Source organism: Scyliorhinus canicula, chromosome 2 (assembly GCF_902713615.1).
Source record: "Scyliorhinus canicula chromosome 2, sScyCan1.1, whole genome shotgun sequence".
Taxonomy (NCBI): Eukaryota; Metazoa; Chordata; class Chondrichthyes; order Carcharhiniformes; family Scyliorhinidae; genus Scyliorhinus; species Scyliorhinus canicula.
In genome coordinates, this window is record NC_052147.1 from 8,833,086 (window position 1) to 8,859,042 (window position 25,957).

General features: G+C 45.2%; 1 protein-coding gene across 1 annotated transcript in view; it reads left to right on the top strand.

The window, feature by feature from the left end:
- Positions 1-25,957, top strand: part of ttc7b (tetratricopeptide repeat domain 7B) — a 345,224-nt gene that overhangs the window by 118,415 nt on the left and 200,852 nt on the right. Inside the window, exons 6-9 of the mRNA XM_038790445.1 lie at positions 2,337-2,415; positions 8,435-8,607; positions 18,560-18,623; positions 20,238-20,375. Coding sequence (XP_038646373.1) covers positions 2,337-2,415; positions 8,435-8,607; positions 18,560-18,623; positions 20,238-20,375 — 454 coding nt within the window. The remainder of the gene's footprint in view (positions 1-2,336; positions 2,416-8,434; positions 8,608-18,559; positions 18,624-20,237; positions 20,376-25,957) is intronic.

Consider the following 25,957-nt stretch of genomic DNA (forward strand, 5'->3'; position numbering starts at 1 on the left):
AATGAAATGAAAATCGCTTATTGTCACGAGTAGGCTTCAATGAAGTTACTGTGAAAAGCCCCTAGTCACCACATTCCTGCGCCTGTTCGGGGAGGCTGTTATGGGAATCAAACCGTGCTGCTGGCCTGCCTTGGTCTGCTTTCAAAGCCAGCAATTTAGCCCAGTGTGCTAATATCCACGGTCGATTTTCCCTCTTTCTACCGTCCTTCCTTTTTGTTGGTATGAACCTTTGCTGAGCACTGTGAGAAATCGCTGGAAAAAAAACATTGCAGTCTGCATTTCTTTTCCTGCTACCTGCCACCGTCGGGTTCAAATTCCTATTGTCCAAAGTGGCCTGACAGCATCTTAGTACTATAATAACCAGTGGCGGCAGTGAGTACTATCTACAGATTGCACTACAACAACTCGCCAAGGTTTCTTCAGCTGCAGCTCTCAAACCCACAGCCTCCGCCATGTAGTAGAACAAGGGTAACTGGTACATGGGGACACCACCACTTGTAAGGTCCCGACCAGGTAGAAAACTATGCTGACTTGGACGCCTTCATTGTTGTTGAGTTACAATTATGGGTCTCCTTACCTAACAGCGCCGTGGGACTTCGGTTGCTATCAGAATGCAGGCCGAATTCCTGCAAAATCAACTCCGATGGACTGGACATTGTGGCTGGATAGTGAAAAAGTGTCTCCACCACTAGTTTTTTTCAATTGGCAAATGGCCAACGTCCCAGGAGCGGTCAAAAAAAATGCTTTGAAGACACTCTGCTTCTGCGCTTCAAGGCAAGCTTCATTGACATTAAATACTGACAGGAGCTTGATACCAGTCGTTCAAAGTGACGACAATATGTCCATCAAGCTACATCATGCAGTCCAAACACCTTAATGATGAGGCAGAGAAGGAAGGAAAGGGAAGCAATTCTGCTCTTTGCATCCCACTACCTGATGGCATATCCTTCTCAATGTGCTCATAAATCTGGGAGCTGAGAATTGACCTGTTCTTTCTGAAGACCCATGGTAGGAACCTTCAACCCTGCATAGACATCATCCTTGAATCAAGAGGCAGAAGATAACCCACCGATTCACTTATGCAGCTCACCCCCACCTTAAGAGCATTTCGGACAATAAATGCCTTTTTTCCCAATGGGTTCATTGCCAAGGTGTGATCAGTATGATTTTGTTCTTATTCTTTGAAGTACTGTCTTGCTAGGCCATTTCACCGTCTTTGTAAGTGGTCCATATTGGTGTGGGTGGGGAGGACTGAAGTGAGGAGAAATTTCTTCACCCAGAGAGTGGTGAATCTGTGGAATTCGCTACCACAGAAAGTAATTGAGACCAAAACATTGTGTAATTTCAAGAAACTATTAGATATAGCCCTTGGGGCTAATGGGATCAAAGAACAATACAGCACAGGATCAGGCCCTTCGGCCTTCCAAGCTTGCACCAGTCATGACACCAACCTTTGCCAAAACCCTCAGCACTTCCCCGTGCCACATTTCTCCATACCCACCCTATTCATGTGTTTGTCAAGATGCCTTTTGAACGCCGTTAAGGTATCTGCTTCCACAACCTCCCCTGGCAACCAGTTCCAGGCACTCACCACCCTCTGCATTAAAAAAAACCTGCCTCACACATCTCCTCTAAACATGGCCACCTGGACCATAAACCTATGCCCCTGGTGACTGACCCCTCCACCTTGGGAAAGCCTGCCCATCCACTCTTTCCATGCCCTTCATAATCTTGTTGACCTTTATCAGGTCACCCCTCAACCTCCGTTTCTAAAGAAAGCAGTCCAAGTCTCTTCAGCCTCTCCACATAGCTAACTTCCTCCAGACCAGGCAACATCCTGGTAAACCTCCTCTGCACCCTTTCCAAAGCCTCCACACCCTTCTGATTGTGTGTCGGTCAGAATTGTGCGCAATATTCCAAGTGCGGCCGTACCAAGGTTCTATACAACTGGAGCATTACTTGGCAGTTTTAATACTCGATGCCCCGTTCAATGAAGGCAATGAAGGATCAAGGGATATGAGGGGGAAGGCGGGATCAGGGTATTGAACTTGATTATCAGCCATGATCATAATGAATGACAGAGCAGGCTCAAAGGGCCGAATGGCCTTCTATTTTCTGTGTTTCTGTGGGTCACGTATAGGCCTGAACTGGTAAGGATAACAGGTTTCCCTTCCCTAAAGCACACCAGTTGGATTTTATGTCAGTGCTACAGCTTTACCATGCTTTGCTGATACTGGCCAAGATGCCGATAGTATGGAAGAATTTAAGAATGAAATCTTCCTTTGTTTATTTCTTGCTTTTTTAAAAATCCTGTTGTTTATGTTACATTTATACAGAAACTTGACAAGAGGAGTTACTCGTTTTCGAGAAATCTTAAGAGCTGTGGAAACGAGGACGACACAGAATTTGCGGATGGTGAGTGGCAGGCATGTTCTACAATGGCAGAAGGTTGCTTGCTGCATTAGGCAAACGCTCAGATGAGCAATATTTAAAATAATTTGGGATAATCAAACTTCCAAAGTAGCCATGTAGTGACTGTTATCTGTGGGCAGACCAAACAGCACTGATTAATAGCCACATGCTGATCTTGGGCTACATGGCAGTGTCACAGAACTCTGGGTAAATATACCATGTTTATTGTTCCAGTTATTTTCCCATCTCGAGTTTTCCTCCTCTTCTGAAGCTGTTGGGATGAAGCTCCAAGGTCATTAGCTGCCTTCTGGAACCTTGCCCAAACTGTTCTTCATCCATAGCTTGTGTCAGCATGGGGGACATTATAACTGAGCCAACACACACACACAATTTCCAGCATGGGTCACTGGTTATTGGCTCGCCTCCCACCTTCCATAAACTTGAGCTGATCCAAAATTCTGCTACCCAGACCTAATTTGCATGAAGTTTTGTTCCTCCATCACTCCTGTGCTCACTGATCAACAGTGCCTCCCAGTCCAACAACACCTTATTTTAAATTCTCCGATTTCTGAACTCCCCGTTACCTTGCTTTTACCTCTCTCCATCAGTCCTCCCACCCTCCACAATCTCTGCACCCTTTCAGTTCTAGCCTCCTGCGTATCCCTTTCTTTAATCAGCCCACCAATTGTGGGTGAGATTTCAGCTGCCTTGGCCGTAAGATGTGGCATTCTTCCCCTAAAACTCTATCTCTCTCGCCTCTTTAAAGATGCTCCTTAAACCCTGCCTCTTTGAAGCTTTTCGTCACCCGACCTCCTATCTCCTTATGCGGCTTGGTGTCAATTTCTAATCTTTTTTTTTCTTTTTTTAAAATAAATTTAGATTACCCAATTATTTTTTCCAATTAAGTGGCAATTTAGTGTGGCCAACCACCTACTCTGCACATTTAATGGTTGTGGGGGCGAAACCCACGCAGACATGGGCAGAATGTGCAAACTCCACACGGACAGTGACCCAGAGCCGGGATCGAACCTGGGACCTCAGCACCGTGAGGCAGTTGTGCTAACCACTAGGCCACCGTGCTGCCCTATCAATTTCTAATCTGATGACACTCCTATGAAACACCAAGGGAATCTTCGCTAAATTACAGACACTATCTAAATGCAAGTGTTCTTTTGTTGCATAGGAATATTTTTTTTTTTTTTTTTTAATCACTTATTGTCACGAGTAGGCTTCAATGAAGTTACTGTGAAAAGCCCCTAGTCGCCACATTCCGGCGCCTGTCCGGGGAGGCTGGTACGGGAATTGAACCGTGCTGCTGGCCTGCTTGGTCTGCTTTAAAAGCCAGAGATTTAGCCCAGTGAGCTAAACCAGTCCCTGGTTGGTTTGAGGATGAAGACCAAAACCCTGGGGGTGAACATCTGGTTTGTACGGGTCAGTTCTGGCCAATTGTTTTGTATGAGAAAATGGGCAGAAGTTGAATGGTTACTGGTTTATATTGACTTTACAACACGAGTAACATGGTCATTCTCTCAACTGACCTGGTTGTATTATTGGCAAAACCAAAGCCAAGTGATGTGAATATTGGAAATCTGAAGTAGAATCAGAAAATGCGGAAAATACTCCGATCAGGCAACATCTGTGGAGTAACAGACAGAGTTAATGTTTCAGCTTGGTGACCTTTAGAATTATAGAGTCACACAACAACAGCAGGCTTGTTTTTATACTGAGCCTTTAAGAAAATAAAATGTCCCAAGGTGTTTTACAGGAGCATTATAAACCACGGTAGCTGAATTCAATTAGTCAATCTGGAATTGAAAGCTAGTCTCAGTGATGGTAACACCTAGCTTTCATTGTAAAAACCCATCTGATTCACGAATGTCTCTTTAGGGAAGAAAATCTGTCATCTTTACCCGGTCTGACCTATATGTGACTCCAGATCCGCAGCAATGTGGCTGACTCTTAATTACCCTCTGAAATGGCCTAGCAAACTACTCCGTTCAAGGACAATTAGGGATGGACAACAAATGCTGGCCGAGCCAGCAACGTCCACATCAAAAAATAGAGCAAAAAAAAAAAGAGGCCACTCTACCTTTTGTACCAAGAAGGTACCTGCAGAACCAAATTTCAGGAACAGGCAATGCCTTCGGAGAAAGTGGGATGGAGGGAGGGAGTGAGATAATGAAAAATTGCAAATCGGAGAATAATTTTGAAATTCCCAACGGAATCACTGGGAGTAGAAAGTACAATGCAGTAACTCACCAAGGCTCCTTCGTACCACCTTCCAATCCCACAACCTCTACCATCTCGAAGGAAAAGGGCAGTAGATGCATGTAGACATCACCATATTCTCCTCCAAACCACTCCTATCATGACATTGAAATATATCGCTGTTCCCTTACTGGGTCAAGATCCTGGAACTCACTCCCCAACAACAGGGTGTACCTGTGTAAGCTGCAGCGATTCAAGGTGGTCAGCACCACCTTCTCAAGGGCAGTGAGGGATGGGCAATACATCTTGACCTTGCAGTGGCATTCACATCCTTTGAACGCATAAAATTAAAACTTCCTCACCAATATCCTAATAATGTTGATAGCCTAGTCATGACACGTATGCTGCCAAGCTGCTGTGAGACCTCTAGTATGAATCTGTACCACATCGAAATAAATAACAATTAGTTGCAGCAAGAAATCATTTAGTCCTGTCCTCTTGAAAAGCTTCTTGCTATTTTTTGTGAAGTGTTATTATCTCAGCAGTGCTGTGTGTGTCACATGCTGCATTTAGTTGCGATGAATTTATAGTTGTGTTGAAAACCCAAGGACAAGAAAGGTCCTTTCTCTCACTATATAGCTCACACCTCCACTTCTGAGGTTCTCCTAGCCGAACATCGAATTGTGTTTTGAGCAGGATCTAACATCAGCATCTCTACTCTCCGACCTGCTAAGTTATTGCCTTTTATAGGAAAACGTTCTTTCCGCTGTCCTTTCTAAATGCATTTTTCACACCTTTATGTTTCGATAATATCAGGGTCCCAAACCGGATTTTAAAATAGTCAGGATTCACCTTCTCTAATATAATTTAACATTTTATATCAACACGACAGACACTGGACAGCCTCAGTCTGTCTGACAGTATCTATGGAGAGAAAAGGGAACTAACGTTTTGAGTCTGGATGACTCTCTGTCCAAGCTTCTCTTTCCACAGATGCTGTCAGACCTGCTGAAGTTGTCCAGTATTTTCTGTTGTTGTTCCAGATTCCAGCGTCCGCAGTAATTTGCTTATATCAACATTTTATATGCTTCATAAGGTTCCTTCCCTCTGCCCACCCACCCTAACTGTCTTCTCTCTCTAGACTTTGGAGGTTGAGTTTTTTAAAAACTCCTTCTCATTAGAATAATTTTTGTTCTTTGCGCCCTCTCCATTGCTCTTTTTGGTGAATACTTTTGTGATTGACAAGATGAGCAATCTCATTGCTGAGTTTTGTACTTTGCTGGCCCACTTTCAGCATCAAGTGCTTTACAAGTCAGGTCACTGCAAATCACAACCTCTACCACCTATAATAATAATAATCGCTTATTGTCACAAGTAGGCTTCAATGATGTTACTGTGAAAAGCCCCTAGTTGCCACGTTCCGGTGCCTGTTCGGGGAGGCTGGTACGAGAATTGAACCTGCACTGCTGGCCTTGTTCTGCATTACAAGCCAGCTGTTTAGCCCACTGTGCTAAACCAGCCCCAGATAATGACCTAGCAGGACAAAGGCCAAAGGTGCACGGGAGCACCATGTTCCCCTCCAAGTAACTAAACTATCCCAACTTTAACATATGTTGCCCCTTACTCTATCGTTGCTGGGTCAGAATACTGGAACCTCCTACCTAACAGCATTGTGGAAGTCCCTTCACCAGGCGGACTGCAGTTTACCAGCTTCTTGAGGCCTACTGAGGTCGGCCATGAATGCGCCACCCATATTTTGAGAAGGCGGTCTCGGCCAGAAGAAGAATAAATCTTTTATTCTCCAGTATTCTCCTTACTGCACCAGTCTTCCCCAATCAACCCAGATAGTGTCTCAGAACGAGAGTGCCAAATTAAAGGCTTTGGACCTGCAGTTCCCCAGGTGTTAGGCTTGCACTGGATAAGCTCAGGGTCCTGATACCGCTAACAGTTTTCATAAATAATCTGATGTTAAGAGGTTTTGGCAGAGTTACCATCTGTGATATGACCTGTGAGAGAACTGAAAGCTGAGTCATTTTCACTGGCATAAAATCTGTTTCCATCAGAGGATTTTCAGTTAAATATAGACAGTGTGGGTGTCACAGAGACTCTAGTTTTCTTCATAATTATCGGAACTTTTTGTCTTCTCTTTTCACTGAACCGTTTCCAGATCTTTTCCCTGTGGATGATTCTTTATACTCTGATTTTCTCCCTTGACCATCTGTTTAATTATCCTGCAACCATCAGCTTTTTCCCCCCACATATTTGAACTGCAAGTGTTCCTGGCTTCCCAAAATCTTCTCTTGCACTGCAATCAAATTAGAAATCCTGTTATAATGGTTTTACATTTTCATGTTTGCAGCTACAAATTATACTTTTAAGAATAAATATACGGACAGCACGGTGGCACAGTGGTTAGCATTGTTGCCTACGGCGCTGAGGACCCGGGTTCGAATCCTGGCCCTGGGTCACTGTCCGTGTGGAGTTTGCACATTCTCCCCGTGTCTGCGTGGGTTTCGCCCCCACAACCCAAAAGATGTGCAGGATAGGTGGATTGGCCATGCTAAATTGCCCCTTAATTGGAAAAAATAATTGGGTACTCTAAATTTAGAAGAAAAAATTTTTTTTTTTTAAATTCGGGAAAAAAAAGAATAAATATTGGTGAGTAATATCATTCTTAGCACCACACCTACCACAGCCCCGCCTCCAATTTCTTCCAAAGCTATGACTTTTCTCAACCCTATTTACACCTGGAAGCTTTTCAAAAATGCCGAGATTTCAATTTATGAACTATCACAGAAGACCACAGTTGATAACAGCTAAGAAAGGAAAGCAGTCGCGAAATCACTTGAGTGTTTCTCTGCAGGTCTTAAGCTCCTTTTGTGCATTATATCTGGCATGGTCACTGGTCAAGCTTGTTTCTTTAGAAAGAAAAGAAAGAACAAACTCACATTCAAATCACATCTTTCAAGGGCATTCACAAACATCCTGCAGCTAATAAAGTACTTTGAAGTGTAATCACATAGGAATCACTCATTCCCAATTTTTGCACAGCAAGCTCCCACAAACAGCTGGAGATAATGGCCAGTCCTTTTTAATATTATTGATTGAGTAATAAATATTGGCCACAGCACCAGGAATGGCTCCCCTGTTTCTCTTTGATTGAGTGCCATAGGATCTTTTACGCCCGCCTAAGAGGGAATATTGGTTTAATATCTCCACCGAAAGACAGCACCTCGGGCAGTGCTACTCTCCTCCTGTACCACACTGGGTGGGACTGAGCCCACGACCTTCGAACTCAAGAGGAGCGAGGCCTTTTATCTGGTGGAGATGTTTTGAGAGATAAATGTTGGCCAGGGCATTAAAAGAACTCCTAACTCTTCCTTGAATAGCTCCGTAGGGTGAGAGGGATGACTGGTTAAATAGCATTTGACGAATAAATGTTGACCTGTTGGAGAGAATTCTGCCCTTCTTCAAAATAATGCAAGATCTCTTGTGTCAACCGAAGAGGGCAAGCAGGACCTCAGTTTAATGTCTCTTCCAAAGGATAGCACCTCTAACAAAGCAGCATGTCTTCAGATATGCACTGGAGTATCAGCCTGGATATTGTTCTGACATCCCAGGACCTCGGTTTGAGACTGGGCTTCATGAAAGGAGGCATAAGGGAGAAAAATGGAGCAGGCATTTTTGAGAGTTGGATTAAAAAAACTGTAGAAGTAATTTAAGTGTTTGCCACTGAAATCCTTACTTTTATTGGTAACACCAAAAAGGTCTTTGTTCACGCCCATGATTTCCACCCATATGTTTTATCTTGCAGACAATTGCCAGGCAACTAGCAGAAATACTCTTACGGGGGATGTGTGAACAAAGCTACTGGAATCCATTGGAAGATCCTCCACAGCATTCTCTATTGGATGACCTTCTACACACGGGCTCCAATACCAAGCACTACGCACTCAGCAGGAGGCCAAAGGTGTACACTGGAGATAGGTAGGTATTAGGAAAATTAGCACCGGGATAGCCCATTCATACACTCGACCTTATTCCATTATCCAATAAATCATGGCCTATAACCTATAATGGCCGTGCCTATTGATGAAAAATCATCCAGACTCGAAATAGCTCTGTTCTCGCTCCACAGATGTTATCATACTGCTGATATTTCCAGCCTTTAAAATCTATCAATTGCAGTTCTGAAATGTTCAGTCAATTCCCATCCTGAACAGCATTTTGGGGAGAGAGTTCGAGATTTCTAGCATCCTTTGTTTTCAGCAATGTTTCATAATATTGCTCTTGAACAGCCAAAGTTCTATTTTTAAGATTATGCCTCCATGTTTTAGATGCTGCACACGAGAGATTCTGCTTTCTCTCCAACTGCCCTGTCAATTTCTTTAGTCGTCTTAAAGACTTTAATTAGATTACCCCTTAATGCAATACAAGCCTCATTTATACAGCCTGTCTTCATAATTTAAACCTTTTAGCCTCAGTGTAATTCTTGTGAATCTGCTTTTTATAACGCCATTGTAATGTGACAAATGCTGGATCATCGAATCATAGAATTTGCAGTACAGAAGGAGGCCATTCAGCCCATCGGGTCTGCACCGGCCCTTGGAACGAACCCTAATTCAGCCCACAACTCCAGCCTATCCCTGTAGCCCAGCAACCCCACCTCACCTTTTTGGACACGAAGGGCAATTTAGCGTGGCCAATCCACCTAACCTGCACATCTTTGCACTGTGGGAGGAAATCGGAGCACCCATAGGAAACCCATGCAGACACTGGGAGAACGTGCAAACTACGCACAGCCAGTGATCCAAATCTGGGACCCTGGAGCTGTGAAGCCGTGCCAGCCCACTTTGCCAGTACCTCCTGTAATGTTTGTGCTAATTCCAACATCAGTACGTTATTTTCTTCGTCCACTTCTTGTTGCTGAGACAGAGTTTCAAACGCACTGTCAGATCTCCGCTACCTCAGCCAAGTGATCATCCTTTACATGTGAATCGAGATGATGAGTGCTGTTAGCCCATGGAAAACAGCTGAGTATAACCCTGCCATCATCCAACATCTAAACACACATGCAACACTTAGGTTATTAGATAACTGTCAAGATGGGAAATTCTGGCGATTTTCCCCCACTTAGCACTGGGATACTGAGATCAATAATAATCCGTTAGCCATGACTAAGTTGAGACAAACCGGCTTGTGGAGACTCAGCACTTAAATGGTGGCGGGTTTATTCAGTGCTAGACATCACAATGGCATCCTGAAACATATAGAATTGTTGAGAGCTAATTTTCAGTTTTCTCCCTCTTGATTTCATTGGTCTTTGTTCATATCAAACACAGTAATCGCTATTAAGCTTCAGAATGGACAATTCCAGGTGCCGAAGGAAGTTTTTAGGCTGAAGCTTATGAACGTTTGGCCCCAGGTGGTTTAACTAATTAAAATGTCCTTAAAGTCAGCAGCAGTGATAATTGTGATCCTTAAGAGCTGCAGAAATGCATCTGATGGTTTGCACAGAAAATTATTGTGGCGTTATGATGATAAATTACATTGTCTGTTTGATTGCAGAGCTGGGACAGCAGCTCAGTTATATAGATTTTTGATGATGAACACATATATTTCCCAAGGTGCATGCTATCTAATCCTCTTAAGCCACCAACAGCAACTGAGTGCATGTCAGTCTATATTGAGGCTTACTTTTATTCTTTTAAAACCAGATGCCATATCAGCTCCCAATTCCGTTTACCTGGCTGGAGCAGAAAGCAGTCAATGGTCCTAAAAGTAGCCGCTGCCAGATTATTTCTCTCAAAGAAGCTGCTTTTGCAAGCTATTGAACCTGAGCTCAAACCCACAGCTTAGTTTCCTTTAATTCTGTAGATGACAGTCCGGTGACACTAAAAGGCTGGGGTTGTTCTCCTTTGAGTGGAGAAGATTAAGGAAAGACTTAATAGAGGTGTTCAAAATCATCAACGGTTGCGATAGAATGGACCAGGCAGGAGGGTCAGTAACCGGAGGGGGCACAAGAAGATAAGAACTAGGAGCAGGAGTAGGCCATCTGGCCCCTCGAGCCTGCTCCGCCATTCAATAAGATCATGGCTGATCTTTTGTGGACTCAACTCCATTTCCAGCCCGAACACCATAATCCTTTATCTTTATCTTAAAAACATTTAATGAAGGAGCCTCAACTGCTTCACAGGGCAAGGGTGAAGAAGTTCCTCCTGAACTCAGTCCTAAATCTACTTCCCCTTATTTTGAAGCTATGCCCCCTAGTTCTGCTTTCACCCGCCAGTGGAAACAACCTGCCCGCATCTATCCTATCTATTCCCTTCATAATTTTATATGTTTCTATAAAACCCCCCCGCATCCTTCTAAATTCCAACGAGTACAGTCCTAGTCTACTCAACCTCTCCAACCCCCTCAGCTCTGGGATGATTGGCAAAAAAACCAGAGGCTGGATGACGAGGGATTTTTTTCTTACTTTTTTAAATGTATTTTATTGCAAACATGTATCATAACAGGTGACAGAAAATAAACACCCCGGGAAACATACTTCCCAACAATCAACTATACAGTCTGTACAGATTTTTCCCCTTTTTCACCCCCCTCCCGCGACGAACAGCTCCTCAAACACGGTCACAAACATCCCCCACCTTTTCTCAAACACCCCTACTGAGCCCCTTAACTGATACTTTCTTCTCTCGTACAGGTCACCCAACCATGCCGCTACCCCCGGTGGCGATGTCGACAGCCACTCAAGCAAAATTCTCCGTAGTCCAGTCAGAGAGGCGAAGGTCACGACATCGGCCTTCCTCCTCTCCATGCGCTCCGGCTTCTCTGAAGCCCCAAATATCGCCACCAAAGGGTCCAGGTCCACCTCCTCCTCCATTACCCTGGCTAAGACCGCGAACACTCCCGCCCGGAATCCTCCCAATTTTTCTCAACCCCAAAACATGTGCGTGTGATTCGCTGGCCCCCGCCCACACTTCTCACACTCATCTGCTACCCCCTGAAAGAACCCACGCATTCTCACCCGAGTCAGATGCACCCTGTGCACCACCTTAAACTGTGTCAGGCTCATCCTTGCTGAAGAGGATGTCCCGTTTACCCTTCGCAGTGCCTCATTCCATACTCACCAATTGATCTCCATTCCCAACTCCGCTTCCCATTTCTCCTTGATCTTCACCATCCGTTCGCCTCCCTGCTTCCCCAGCCACTTGTGTATATATCCTCAATTCTTCCCTCCCCTTCCACATCCAGAAGCAGCAGTTACTCCAGCAGGGTGTATCCCGGTAACCTAGGGAACCCCCTCCAGATCTTCCGTGCAAAGTCCCTAACCTGCAGATACCAGAACTCACTCCCCCCTCGGCAGCTCTACCCTCTCCCTGAGCTCTTCCAGACTGGTGAACCCTTCCTCCAAATACAAATCCGTCACCTTTACCAGCCCCACTTCCCTCCATCTCCTGTATACATTATGCATCCCCCGGCTCAAACCCATGATTCTTACACAGCGGCGTTAGCACTGACATCCGTTCCACCCTAAAATGCCTCCTCAGCTGATTCCGTATCTTCACCATGGATTGAACCACCGGGCTCCCTGAATACCTACTCTGAGCCATTGGCAATGCTGTCGTCACCAGAGCCCTCAAACTAGACCTCTTACAAGATTCCCCCTCCATCCTAACCCACTCTATCCCTTCTCCTTCCCACCACCGCCGCACCTTGTCCACATTCGCCGCCCAATAATAATGAAGCAAGTTCGGCAATGCCAACCCCCCCACCGTTGCCTCTACCTCTGTCGCAGGTACCTCCCCACCCTCAGCACCTTCCCCGCCATACAAAGTCCGCGATGATCGTGCTCACTTTCTGAAAAAAGGCCTTTGGCATAAAGATCGGGAGAGCCTGAAAGATAACAAGAATCTCGGCAGAATAGTCATTTTCACCACTTGGACCCTCCCTGCCAACGTTAGGTGCAGTGTATCCCACCTCCTAAGTTTCTCCCTGGTCTCCTCCACCAGCTTCGTTAAGTTCTACTTATGGAGTCCCGTCCATTCCCTCGCTACCTGAATCCCCAGACACTTAGATCTATCCCTCGCTACCGTAAATGGCATCCCCCCCCAAATTAGCAAGCTGTACCAGCTCATTCGGGATTGTTTTCAGTGCAGCATGTTGTTATGATTGGAATGCATTGCTAGCAAGGGTTGTGGAAATAGATTCAGTGGTAACTTTCATACTTGAAGGGGAAAATTTACAGAACAATGGAAAAAGAGCAATGGGATGAAACTAGTTGGAAAACTCTCAAAGAGCTGGCATGGGTGCTGAATGGGCTCCTTTTGTACCACATAGTTGTGTCAAGAAAGATTGAGCAGGCTGGGGCCCTCCATGCTAGAAAAGAAAAGACGTGGGGGTGACATGATCAAGGTTTTCAACATGATGAAGGATTTTGATTGAGTAGGCTCCTTTTTTCAGGGACTTCAAAACGAGTGGCTATAAATATAACAAAGTCACTAATAATTCCAGTAAAGAATTCTAGAGAAACCTTTTTTCCACAGAGACGGATTAGAATGTAGAAATTGGAGTCATGTTGAATATTTGAATGAATACCATAAATGCTTTTAAGGGGAAGCTAGATATGCACATCTAGGAGATGACATAGAACAATATCTTGATAGGATTATGTGACTAAGGGAGGGAGGAGGCTCGTGTGAAGCACAGACTAATTGATCTGAATGAATTATTTGTGTGTTAAATTCTGTTTTTAAAAATAAATTGCATTTAGTTCTATCTATGACTCCGTTGTAAATGATTTTCGTGTTGATCGGTAACTGGGCCCACCAGAACAATGGAACAGTTCAGGGGAGAGATTGTGGTAGCACTAATCAGAATTTCCCCGAGTTCTTTAGAAACAGGATTGGAAGTAAATACTGAAGAGTGGCACCTTATTCAAGAGGGAGATCACCCAGGACACTATAGACCAGGTAATCTTGTCTTGCTAGTGAGAAACGTGCATCAACCCCAAATGAGATTTCATGAAAACTTAGAAAGGCACAGACTGATCCGAGAATATCAAAGTGGAAGGGATTGGTAAAAAGCACCAGCCGTTTTTGACTAATTTCATTGTATATTTTGAAAAATTCACTAAATGGATGTTGGAAGTTTGTAATTTTTGGAGGTATAAGTTGCCACTTGAGCAACTTATTACAGATATTACGGTACATGTATTAAGTGAAATGCAGTTGAATGGTTAGACAAATGTCTCTAAATCAGAAAGTAACCAGTTAGGGTAAATGGATGGTTTATTGGATTGCTAGAATTATGATAACCAGAATTTTGATAACCATGTGATCCAGTGATCTGTGCGTGAGAACTTTTTCGTTTTTCCATTTGAAATGAATTGGACTTTGGAGCAAGCAAAATGCTATTGAAGTTCACTAATCATGCTCAATTAGACAGTAAGGCAAACTGACTGAGATTGGAGGATAATGAACAGGTTAGTAGACTGGGCAGGCAGGTAGCAAATGCAGTCCAATACAGCTATAACAACAGCTATAATAATATAATCTTTATTAGTATTAAAATCTTTATTATTGTCACAAGCAGGCTTACATTACTACAATGAAGTTACTGTGAAAAGTCCCCAGTCACCACCCTCGGGTACACTGAGGAAGAATTCAGAATGTCCAATTCACCTAACAGCACCTCTTTCGGGACTTGTGGGACCTGCGCAGACACGCAGAGAACATGCAGACAGTGACCCAAGCCGGTAATCGAACCCGGGTCCCTGGCGCTGTGAAGCAACAGTGCTAACCACTGTGCTTCAGTGACGCCGTACCGTGCTAGCATTAATGTAATGCTTTCAACATAGGTACTGCAAATTCTTTCAAACAGGAGTGGGGAAAGGAGCCAGAGTAGGGATGATCAATTTAGTTAGAGAAATAGTTTCTTGAAAAGACCTTAAAGAAGCAATGTGAGGTGGAGACATGAGTTTTTGTAGGGAGTAAATTCCAGAGAAGCGGGCCGAGGTGACCAAAGGCACATTTACTGATGTGAGGAGTGTAAAGGAAGTGTGGTTGTGCAGGAAGCCCGTTTCAAACCAACGGTTGTAACACTGGAGGAAGTCCCCAAAGATACAGGGCAAGTGGTTCAGAGGGAACAAGAATTTTAAATTGGGATTGTTGGAGGAACATGTGAATCAGTGAAGATAGGCTAATTTGGGGTTAGCGGTAGACTCTGATCAGAGTTACTGAAAACTGAAATTTCTGAAGAGTGCATAGAGAGGGAACAAAAAAGAGTAGGTCTACAAAATTATGAGGGGCGTAGACAGAGTGAATAGTCAGAGACTTTTTCCCCAGGGTAGAGGGGTCAATTACTAGGGGGCATAGGTTTAAGGTGCGAGAGGCAAGGTTTCAAGGAGATGTACGAGGCAAGTTTTTTTTACACAGAGGGTAGTGGGTGCCTGGAACTCGGTGGTGGAAGCAGAGACGATAGTGACATTTAAGGGGCATCTTGACAAATACATGAATAGGATGGGAATAGAGGGATACGGACCCAGGAAGTGTAGAAGATTTTAGTTTAGACGGGCAGCATGGGGACTATTAGGGACGCAAAGGCCAGAACACCGGCCTCTTTCGCCTCCTGCACTCCCGGCTCCACTGCAACCCCAAATATTGCGAGTCCACAGCCTGGATTGACCTTGGATCCTGCCACCCTCGATACCGTCCTTGTTACACCCTTCCAAAATTACCCCAGCGCTGGGCATGCCCAGAACATGTGGACATGGTTTGCTGGGCTCCCTGAGCACCTAATACACCTGTCCTCGGTCCCAAAAACCGGCTCATCCTTGTCCCGGTCATATGAGCCCCATGCAGTACCTTAAACTGGATGAGGCTACGCCTCGCACACGTAGAGGAGTTCACCCTTTCTAGGGCATCCGCCCACGTCCCCTCCTCAATCTCCTCACCCAGCTCCTCCTCCCATTTATCTTTCAGCTCCTCCACCGAGGCCTCGTCCACCTCCTGCATCACCTGATACGCTTCCGAGATCCTCCCTAACCCATACCCCCGAGAGCACCCTGTTCTGGACCCCACGCGGCGGCAGCAGGGGGAACCCCGCCACCTGACAAACGCCCTTACTTGCATGTACCTAAAGGTGTTCCCGGGGGGGGCCTGAACTTCCCTTCCAGCTCACCCAGGCTCGCAAACTTCCCGTCTATGAACAGGTCCCCCAGCCTCCTGACACCTGCCCTGTGCCAACTCAGGAACCCGCCATCAATTCTCCCCGGAACAAACCGGTGGTTCCCCCGTATCGGGGACCCCATCGAGGCCCCCACCTCCCCCCTGTGCCGCCTCCATTGCCCCCAAATCTTGAGGTGCCAAATCTTGCCACTACCGGGCTCGTGGTATACCTTGTCGGAGGGAGCGGCAGCGGCACCGTTGCATGCGCTTCCAGGCTCGTACCCACACAGGATGCCATCTCCAGCCTCTTCCATGCTGCCCCATCCCCGTCCATTACCCACTTATGCACCATCGCTGAGTTGGCAGCCCAATAATACCCACGGAAGTTGGGCAGCGCCAGCCCCCCCCCCCCCCGCCCCGCTCCAAGAACATCCGTCTCACCTTTGGAATCCCGTGTGCCCACACAAACCCCGTAATGCTCCTGTTAACCAGCCTGAAAAAGGCCTTCGGGATAAGGATGGGGAGGCACTGGAACAGGAACAGAAACCTCGGGAGCACTGTCATCTTGACTGACTGCACCCTACCCGCCAGAGACAGAGGCAGCATGTCCCACCTCTTAAACTCCTCCTCCATTTGCTCCACCAGCCTTGTGAGGTTTAGCTTATGCAAGGCCCCCCAGCTCCTGGCCACCAGAACCCCCAAGTACCTGAAGCTCCTCTCCGCCCTTTTCAGTGGGAACCTCCCAATCCTCCCCTCCTGGTCCCCCGGGTGTACCACAAACAGTTCGCCTTTCCCAAAGTTAAGCTTATACCCTGAGAAATCCCCAAATTCCTGGAGAATTCCCATCACCACCGGTTCTTTTACCTATCTAACCTCTAATTATGATCCATGCAAAATTGGACTTTTGGCTGTTAAAATCCATCATTTCTGTTTCTTCAAATTACAATTTTGGAAAGTTGGTGTTAGCTCCGATTATAATAAAAGCAAAATATTGCAGAAGCCTGAATCTGAAACATGAACAGAAAACGCTGGAAAATCTCAGCACGTCTGACAGCATCTGTGGAGAGAACAGAGCTAACAATTCAAGTCTGGACGACTCTTCGTATGATCTCAATTAGATCACTGCTCAATTTCCTGCACAGGTAATACACACCTAGTTTCTGCAAAAGACGGGGCAAAAGGGAACGTTCTTCCTTCCCTCCTGGTGCTGAACAACATTAAATGTCAAAATGGCACGTTCTCTTGTCACCAACACTGACCTAGAATTGTCGCCCTTTGCTAGCTTGGAGTTTCTGCTTTCTGGGTTTATCCAGAGCCAAAGCTTTACGTTCTTGCCTGCCAAGCCGTTGAAGTCACCTTGGAAAATTCCGTTTCCACTTCTGAATTATCTTATGCCGTCCCAAAAGTAAATGCAGGCCCTGAGACAGTCTGTCAAATCTCACGATTGGAAAACCAAACTTTCTTTACTCAAGAGTGGTTAGAATGTGTAACTCCCTATAACACGGGGCAGTTGAGGTGAATAGCACAGAGACGTCTAAGGGAATGCTTGATAAATACTTGAAGGGAAACAGATATTTTGATAAAATGAGATTAATTAAGATGGGTGGAGGCTTGTGGGAAGCACAAGCAATGGTTCTGACCATTGGAACAAATGACCTGTTGCTATTCTGTAAAACCAATGTCACGCCATTTCCATCCTCTCTAACTCGTAAGCACCTGGCATATTCAGGATGAGAATGAAACTGACATCCAGCTGATGTTTCCCTTCTGGTCCAGCAGGAACAATGTGATTTTTGAAGGCTCCCTTCATGACTTATAGAGTTCATAGAATTTTCAGTGCAGAAGGAGGCCATTTGGCCCATCGAGTCTGCACCGGCCCTTAGAAAGAGCACCCTATTTAAGCACCTCTACCCTATCCCCATAACCCAGTAACCTCACCTCAGCTTTTTGGCATGGCCAATCCACCTACACTGCACATCTTTGGACTGTGCACCCAGAGGAAACCCATGCAGACACGGGGAGAACGTGCAGACTCCTCACAGACAGTGACCCAAGATTTAAGAGGGAAATTTCTTGCAGACTTAGGAAATTGCAAGGTTTAGTTATTTCACTGAGCCAGGTTAGCTGATTTCAAAGCCGGGGTGGTAAAGTCTTGTGGCTCAAGAAGGTGGCTTTCTGCAGAGAGCTGATCAGGATCCGAGGGTTACTAGTGGAACATTTGCACATGTAGATTGGGGAGGTTGTGATTTTAGGCTGTAGCCCCCCCCCAGTCTGCCAACACTTGCTGCTCAGCCTCAACTATGAAGACCTTTAAGGTGAGTTATCCGTGAAATGCTTCAATACTCGAGAGCGGGAGTTTTTATTTTTCAACAAAAATTGAACCTATGGATGCCATTGATGAAATAATTTTATTGTTATATTGAAGAAAGTTGTTTTACTGTCGATAGATTTTTCTCCAGCTGCTATCTTGTGTTCTCCCTGCACCCACTTTGCTTTTCCAGGGATGACCAAAGCTTTCCCTCGACTGGGGGATTTGGAACCTGTTTTCCGGATCACAGGGGAGGAAATTCATTATCTTACGGAGCAAAACCAAGAGTACAAAATGGGAACTCCTCCCGTTGACTGTTTTGTGAAAACTTTCACCCTAACCTCCCACTAAGATGTTCACAGATTACGATTATAGCTTTTTCTTGACTCTTTTTTTAAAAAAAAAAGATGTTGCTGAGTGAAGTTGTTAATTGTATTATTGTCTCCTCTCATCATTCCAGCATTTTCTGTCCTCAAGAAAACACAGAAGAGGCTCTTTTGCTGCTGCTCATTAGTGAATCTATGGTAAGTGTGATTGCTCGACAACCGAGGAAGTTCAGTGTGGTGACATTTGATGCAATTATAATTGTCCCAACGGAAATTATAACTTGATGCATGTGAAATGGAGCTGATGTGAAGAAATAGCATATTAATAAATTCTGATTATTCACTCTTGACAGGCACATAGGGCTGCACAGCTATAACAAGGAAAGAATGATATTTAACTTGGAGTTCCAAGTTCCAAAGCACAGAAACAGGCCATCCGGCCCAACAGGCCTGTGCCAGAGTTTATGATTCACATGATAAACCTCTGCCAGCTTATTCCATCTCATCCCATCAGCAGGGTGTTGCGGGATCGACAGTGACATTTGTATTATCCGGCACTGTGCCACCAAAATTCTCCAGTAACTAATTTCTGACTGCTCACTTTATAAAAAATTAATTGCTAAACTCCGAGGGAAGCACATGGCAAAAGAGACGAGGATAATCCAGGGAGTTAAAAGCCTGCATGCAGGAATTTGAAAATGTGGTCAAAGATTTTATGTCCTCTTGGGCTTCTATAAAGTCGGCATCATCCCAGAGGACCATAGCACTGCTTTTCCTTTTGAGGGGGAAGAGTTGACTGGTGGTGATTTAATCTGAGGATTACAATGCCTTAGGCAAGGGGCAAGGTTAAGAAGGCCTTCCTGAATAACCTCAGCCGGCACGGGAATTGAACCCGCCCTGTTGGCTTTGCTCTGCATCACAAACCAGCTGTTCAGCCAACTGAGCTTAACTAGCCCCAGGTCTTCTATAATGCCTGAGCCAAGAGAAAAATGGACAGCGTCGATACTTCTCTCCCCAGAGTCAGCAACCTGATCAGGAAAATGTCAAGATTTTGAAACCCTCCTATTATGAAACGCTGATGTATTTCTCCCACACAAATTGATTCAAGTGTTTTCTCAAGCTGCGCTGCACCCTGTTTTTCTCCTGCTGCTCATGATTATGTTTTATTTTTAAGTTATCTATTCACAGAAACTTGATGTAATGTATTTCCTTTGTTTTCATTAAACTCGGTCTCCGTTGGTCCTGGGGGGGTGCACTGATGGCTCACTGAGTAAAGGTAGCACCTGGTGTAGTGTCAAATGTAGTGCCAGAGGAGTCCACATTCTTTCGTAGGCCGATGCTGATTTTGCCCAAGACAGTGAAGAACCAAAGTGATTGCTCTCAGTGACTTTGACCCTAAATAAAAGCAGGGTTCTGCACTGCTGGTCACCATCATTCTAGATCTTGCAATGAAGGATTGGTATGTGAGACCACGGCCAGATTCGGGAGTGATTCACTCTGCCCTTCCCTCAGTTTGAGTGGTCTCACTGTCGAGGCACATAAATGAATAGAGAAGAGTTGCCGGCATTAGTGGAACTCACTATCTCTCTGAAGAGCAGGGAAGCAGACTGGGGAGAAATCGAAGAAAGGACAAAAGTGATAGTTTTTGACTGGTACTGAGATTTGAGCTTCAAATAGAATATTGAGAGGCAGATTATAAATTTGAGTTTCCAGGGTGGCACCAGTTCCAACCTTTTACTCGGGTAGGTCAAAAATAAATGAAATGTCTTGAGTTCTGTGTGGTCAGTGACATTGCTGTGTTGTGTTTTCCAGGCTAACAGGGATGCTGTGCTCAGCCGGATCCCAGAACACAACAATGATCGCATTATCAGTTTACAGAGTGCCTCCATTGTCTATGATCTGCTAACAATAGCACTGGGAAGGCGTGGTCAATATGAAATGCTGTCAGAGGTGAGTCCAGTCCAGAAGCCCCTTCGTTGCAGGCTTTACCAAACATTACACCAGTCAAATATGTTTGACCGGACCCATCCTGACATTTCGCTCTGATATGGGGTATTGCCCACGGCTCATTGTATCTCTCATTTTTTTCACACCTCACAAATTGGCGACTACCCCAGCAATTTTAAAATCTGAATTTCAGTGACAGGAAATGACAGAGAGGTAGTGTTAAATGTTCAGAATTCTTTATTTACATTTGGGGAGAGGTGAGCAGCATGCACTTCCATCAACTTTAATAAGTGAAGAGTATGACTATGGTCTTCCCCTGCTTGCTTGTCATTTCTCTACTCTTCTTCTGCATTCAATCTCACTCTTCTTCCTCTGCTACCCATCCATTCTTGAAGCTTGCCTCCTTCTCTCGTACTATTCTCTTCCATTCTGTTTCAATACTTCTCCCCTTCTTCCCCATCCTAGTTATTTTATGTTGTTCCCCCCTGACTCTTTTTCCCCTCTCAATCTGGCTGGCTCTTCTTGTTGGTCTGTTTTTCATTATCTTCCTTCACCTTCTGCCTGATTGGCTGGCTAGTTTCTTTATTTCTCTTTCATGAGTTCTTCGCTTTTTATCTTTCTTTATTTTCTTTACTCTTCACCCATTTCCATTCCCTCTCTTCCCCCGACCATAACTGTAGGGCAGTACGTTAATGAAATGATAAGTTATGGTTGGAAACCTAAGCATTGCTACCTGAATACAGTGTCGTAAAAATGAATGAACCTATAAATTATTGTGCAGAAGAATTCCTGAATTTCTCAACCTCTTCACCTTCCTTTCCTTTGAGGCCCTTTCTAAATCCCATTGTTTTACTCTTTTGGTGATCTCCTAACATCAGCACACGTTTCTTTCCTTTCCTTGCTGTCAAGCAGAATGTGACATCTGCCAGTATTTTATTCATTTATGCAATGTGGACATCGCTGGTTGGGCCAACATTTATTGTCCATCCCTAATTGCGCTTGAGAAGGGGTTAGTGAGCTGCTGCCTTGAACCACTGCAGTCCATGTGGTGTAGGTACCCCCACAGTGCTGTTAGGGAGAGTGTTCCAGGAATATTGACCCAGCGACAGTGAAGGAACGGCGATCTATTTCCAAGTCAGGATGACGAGTACTTTGGGGAATGGGGGGGGGGGGACTTGCAGGTGGTGGTGTTCCCATGGGCGCAATTCTCCGCACTCACGACGGTGCGGAGAATAGCGGGGCTCGTAAAATTTTACGGCCACGCTAGTCTGACGCCCTCCCGCTATTCCCCCCCCCCCTCCCCCCCACGCCCGAATCCCGATACGAATCGCTGCCGCCGTTTTTTTACGGCCAGCAGCGATTCACAGCTGGCCGATGGGCCGAGTTCCAAGCCCTTTACGGCTGTTTTTACGAACGGCAAACACACCTGGTCTGGCCGTTCGTAAAAACGGCCGTAAAGTGCCGATTTTTAAAACCATGGCACCGATTGGCACGGCAGTACCACGGCCGTGCCAAGGGTGCCATGGGCCCGCGATCGGTGGGCACCGATCGCGGGCAGCGGGTCCGATACCCACACACTCTTTGTCCCTCCGCCGCCCCGCTGTATCACTTCGCGGGGCGGCTGAGGGGCATCCCGGCCCGCGCATGCGCGGGTTTCGCGCAAATGCGCGATGACGTCATCCGCGCATGCGCGGGTTGGAGTCTTCCAATCCGCGCATGCGCGGCTGACGTCATATGACGCGTCAGCTGGCGCAAACTCTGGCAAGTGGGCTTAACGAAATTCATTAAGCCCGCGATGCCGGAGTTCACGGCTGCGGCGTACTAGCCCCGACCGGGGACCAGAATTGGTTCCCGGTCGGGGAGGGGGGGGGGCTGGCGTCAAACCCGCCCGGATTTGACACCAGCCTTACGATTTCTCCCTCTCTGGGAGAATCGCGCCCCATTTGTTTGTTGCCATCGCCTTCTAGATGGTAGCAGTCGTGGGTTTGGGAGGTGCTGTCTCAGGAGCCTTGGTGAGGTTCTGTAGATGGCGCACACTGCTGCCACTGTGCATCGGTGGTGGAGGGAGTGGATGTTTGTGGATGGGGTGCCAATCGAGTGGGCTGCTTTGTCCTGAATGTTGTTGAGCTTCTGGAGTGTTGCTGGTGCTGCACTCATCCAGGCAAGTGGAGAGTATCCCATCACACGCCTGACTTGTGCCCTGGAGATGGAGGACAGGCTTTGGGGAGTTGGGAGGTGAGTTACTCGCTGCAGGGTTCTGAGCCTCTGACCTGCTCTTATAGTCACAAGAGCTATATTTAGCAAGAAGAGCTATATTTGGTAACATGTATAAATTGAAGCATTGTGCAATACAAAGACATTTCCTCTCTGGGTCAAATCTCACCCATTCTGGTCAAGTGAAAATCACCTGTATCTAATGTGAGGGTCCCATGTGGAATAATGTTGGACTGTCAGTCCAATTCCTAATTGGGGCAGTTGAAAGAGAGGGATCTATTCTGTGTCTGGCTACATTGAAACAGGACAACTCAAACTGTTCCACCAATGACAACAGCAGCTTGCATTTATATAGCAGCCTTAATGTAGTAAAACACCTCAAGGTGCACATGACTTAGCAAACAAAATTTAATATTGAGCCGCATAATGAGATATTGGGTCAGAGTTAGTCGGCAGTGCAGGTTCTAACGAACACCAAAGTGGGGGGAGAAAGGTGGGGAGACATAGGAAGGGAATCCCACAGCATCAGGACCTTGGCAGCTGAAGACATGGCCACCAGAATCAGGCCAAATAAAATCAGGGATGCTCGAGGTAGAGGGCGCGAATGTAAATTTTAAAATTGAACATTTGTTTAATCTGGAGCCAGTGTAGACCAGTGAGCACAAGGAATAACTGTGAATAGGATTTTGTGCAAAATAGGACTCTGGAAACAGATTTTTGGGTGCCCTCAGGTTTACAGAAGGTAGAATGAGCAAGGCCAGCCAAGAGTGCATTGGAATAGTCAAATCTAAAATTAAAGAGGGCATGATGAGGGTTTTAGCAGCAGATTAACTGAGGCAGGAGCAGAGTTGGGGGGTGTCATAGAGGTAGAAATAAACAGTCTTAATGATGATATGGTTATATAGTTGGGAGGCCATCTCGGGGTCAGCTGTGATGCTATGATTGCTAACTACCTGTTTCAGCTTTAGAGCATTGACAGGGGAGGGATGGAGTCAGTGGCGATGTTCTGGAGTTAGCTTCCATCTTTCCAGTATTTCATTGGTGAAAATATCTGCTCATCTTTAAATGAATATCAACCAAGCAGTCTTTGTGACAGCGGAGGAGCAAGAGGGATGGTGATCATGGTTTATTCATATCCAAACTCCATTTGCTTACGCTCCATATCCCTTGGCAAGGAAAAATCTATCTCTGTCAAATTTAAAAGTTATTTATTCAGCTAGCATGCAGCATTTTTGTGGGAAGTTGTTCTGCCCCCCCCCCCCTTTGCATGAACAGGCATCTACCAACTTCTCTCCTGAATTGCCTGCTCCCGATTTAAGATTATGTCCCATTGCCCTAGACTCTTCCCCGGCCCCCAGAGGCGGAAACATTTACCTACCCAATCATTTACTTTCAAAATGTAAAATTTCAATTACGTCAACCCGTAATCTTTTGTATTCGGGAAATACAAACCTAGTTTATGCCATCTTTCCTCGTGATTTAACCATGGGAGCCCTGGTAACATTCAGGTGAACTTGCGACTCACCCTATCCAAGGTCACTGCATGTATAGAACTGGACACAGTGCCTCAGATATGTACCAGCTAGGGCTTTATGCAGATGTACCAAGACATCTTCCCTTTTATATTCAACCCTCTTGTTATAAAAGCAAACATTCCATTAGCCTTTTGAATTTTCTTCTTCAATCTGGCCACTGCATGTACGGTGCCCTCTAAATCTCTTTGGACCTCCTGTTCTTAATGTTGCACCACATAAAACTAGCCAGTAAGCATTGTCATGACTAAGGCAAAGTTTTTCCTCATGAAAGTCTGATACAATTAAGAAGAAGAATACAACCTAAAAGATCTTTCCACTTGGCATATTTGAGGCATAAAATGCTAGATCTCCCAATTTTGATGAAGGCACACATACCTCCATACCAGCAGAAGCCTTACGCCTTGATGCTCAGACCAGATTTTAGCCAGAGCATTTGCTTTAAGTCATTTTTTAACAATTAAAAAAAACTGACGTTCTTTGTATAGTGAAACACTTTTTAAATATTCACAGCTCCCTTGTGGTCCTGGACTGAACAAGCTATTATTCAAGCCTTAGGGAGGAGGATTGTTAATTCCTTTAAACAGCTGCATGTTGGATATGAAGAGAGGTTGTGCATCTCTAATTCTTATGATTTAATCCCACTATCATACAGTTGTGATTATTCTACTTTGAAAAGTACCCATGGATAACCTGTCTATGAGCTGCCTAGTTTTCGATTCTTGTCAATTACTTTTACTTGTATGTAGGTCATGGACATTAACTGGGTGTTCATTTGAGCCCATTGTAACTAGACACAGACTAAAGCTATGGTTGTTGGGTTGGGAGGTTTATACTTGTAATGTAAAAGTGTAAAGATTGACTCCAGATTTATCCTTCATAATCTGGCTTTCTGGATTAGTACTGGTAGCAGAGAATAGTTGCCTAAAGGTGAAGGTTGGAAGCTAAAAGAAATTCAGACAGAAATGTCACAGTCCTAGAAATCATTGTTAAAAAATGACAGAAAGCAAACAAGGACAAATGTTAATCCTGCCTGGGGGACCTAAACCAGGGGACACAAACCATTTAGGATGAAATGAGAAGGTATTTCTTCACTCTGAGGGGGGTGAATCTTTGAAATTCTCAACTCCAGACTGGCTGTGGAGGCTCAGTCATTGACCTTGCTCAAGACAGAGATCAATACATTTCTAGTGGTTAAACATATCAAGGGATATGGCTAATGCGGGCAAATTGGCGTTGAGGTAGAATATCAGCTATGATCTAGTTGAATGTCAGACCTGGCTTGAGGAGCCAAATGGCCCACTCCAACTCCTATTTCCTATGTCCCTATAATCCTCCAGATTATATCACAGACTTGAACAGACTGCATAAAGATTGTCGAAATTCAATTTGGGGATCCCTGTATTAGTGTTCAGGTCATCAGGTTGTGCTAAACTGTCTCATGTCAAACGCTCCTGGTTCTAAATGGTGTTCAGTTCTGGGAGGAGGAGACCCGATTGAATCCAATGCCTGCTGCCTTGAAAAATATTCCTTGGGAAACAGTCATTTCCTTGTGACACAAAGAATAGAGCACTCAATTGGCAGATTTCGAAATGGGCCAGATACTGGATACAGACTTTAATATAATGGAAGGATTAAAGACTGGTAGATTGAGGATGGAAAGCGTCAATAGCAGCGCCACAGTCTCTTGACCCCAAGAAATGTTGTCATGCACGTTTCATCTGATGACATACAATAGTTGCTCAATGATTCAGAATGTTTAAGATTCCAGTAAGGCAGTTGTTACAAATACAAGATGACTTTCAGCATTTCTCAGTTTAAGGGAGGAAGCAGTAGCTT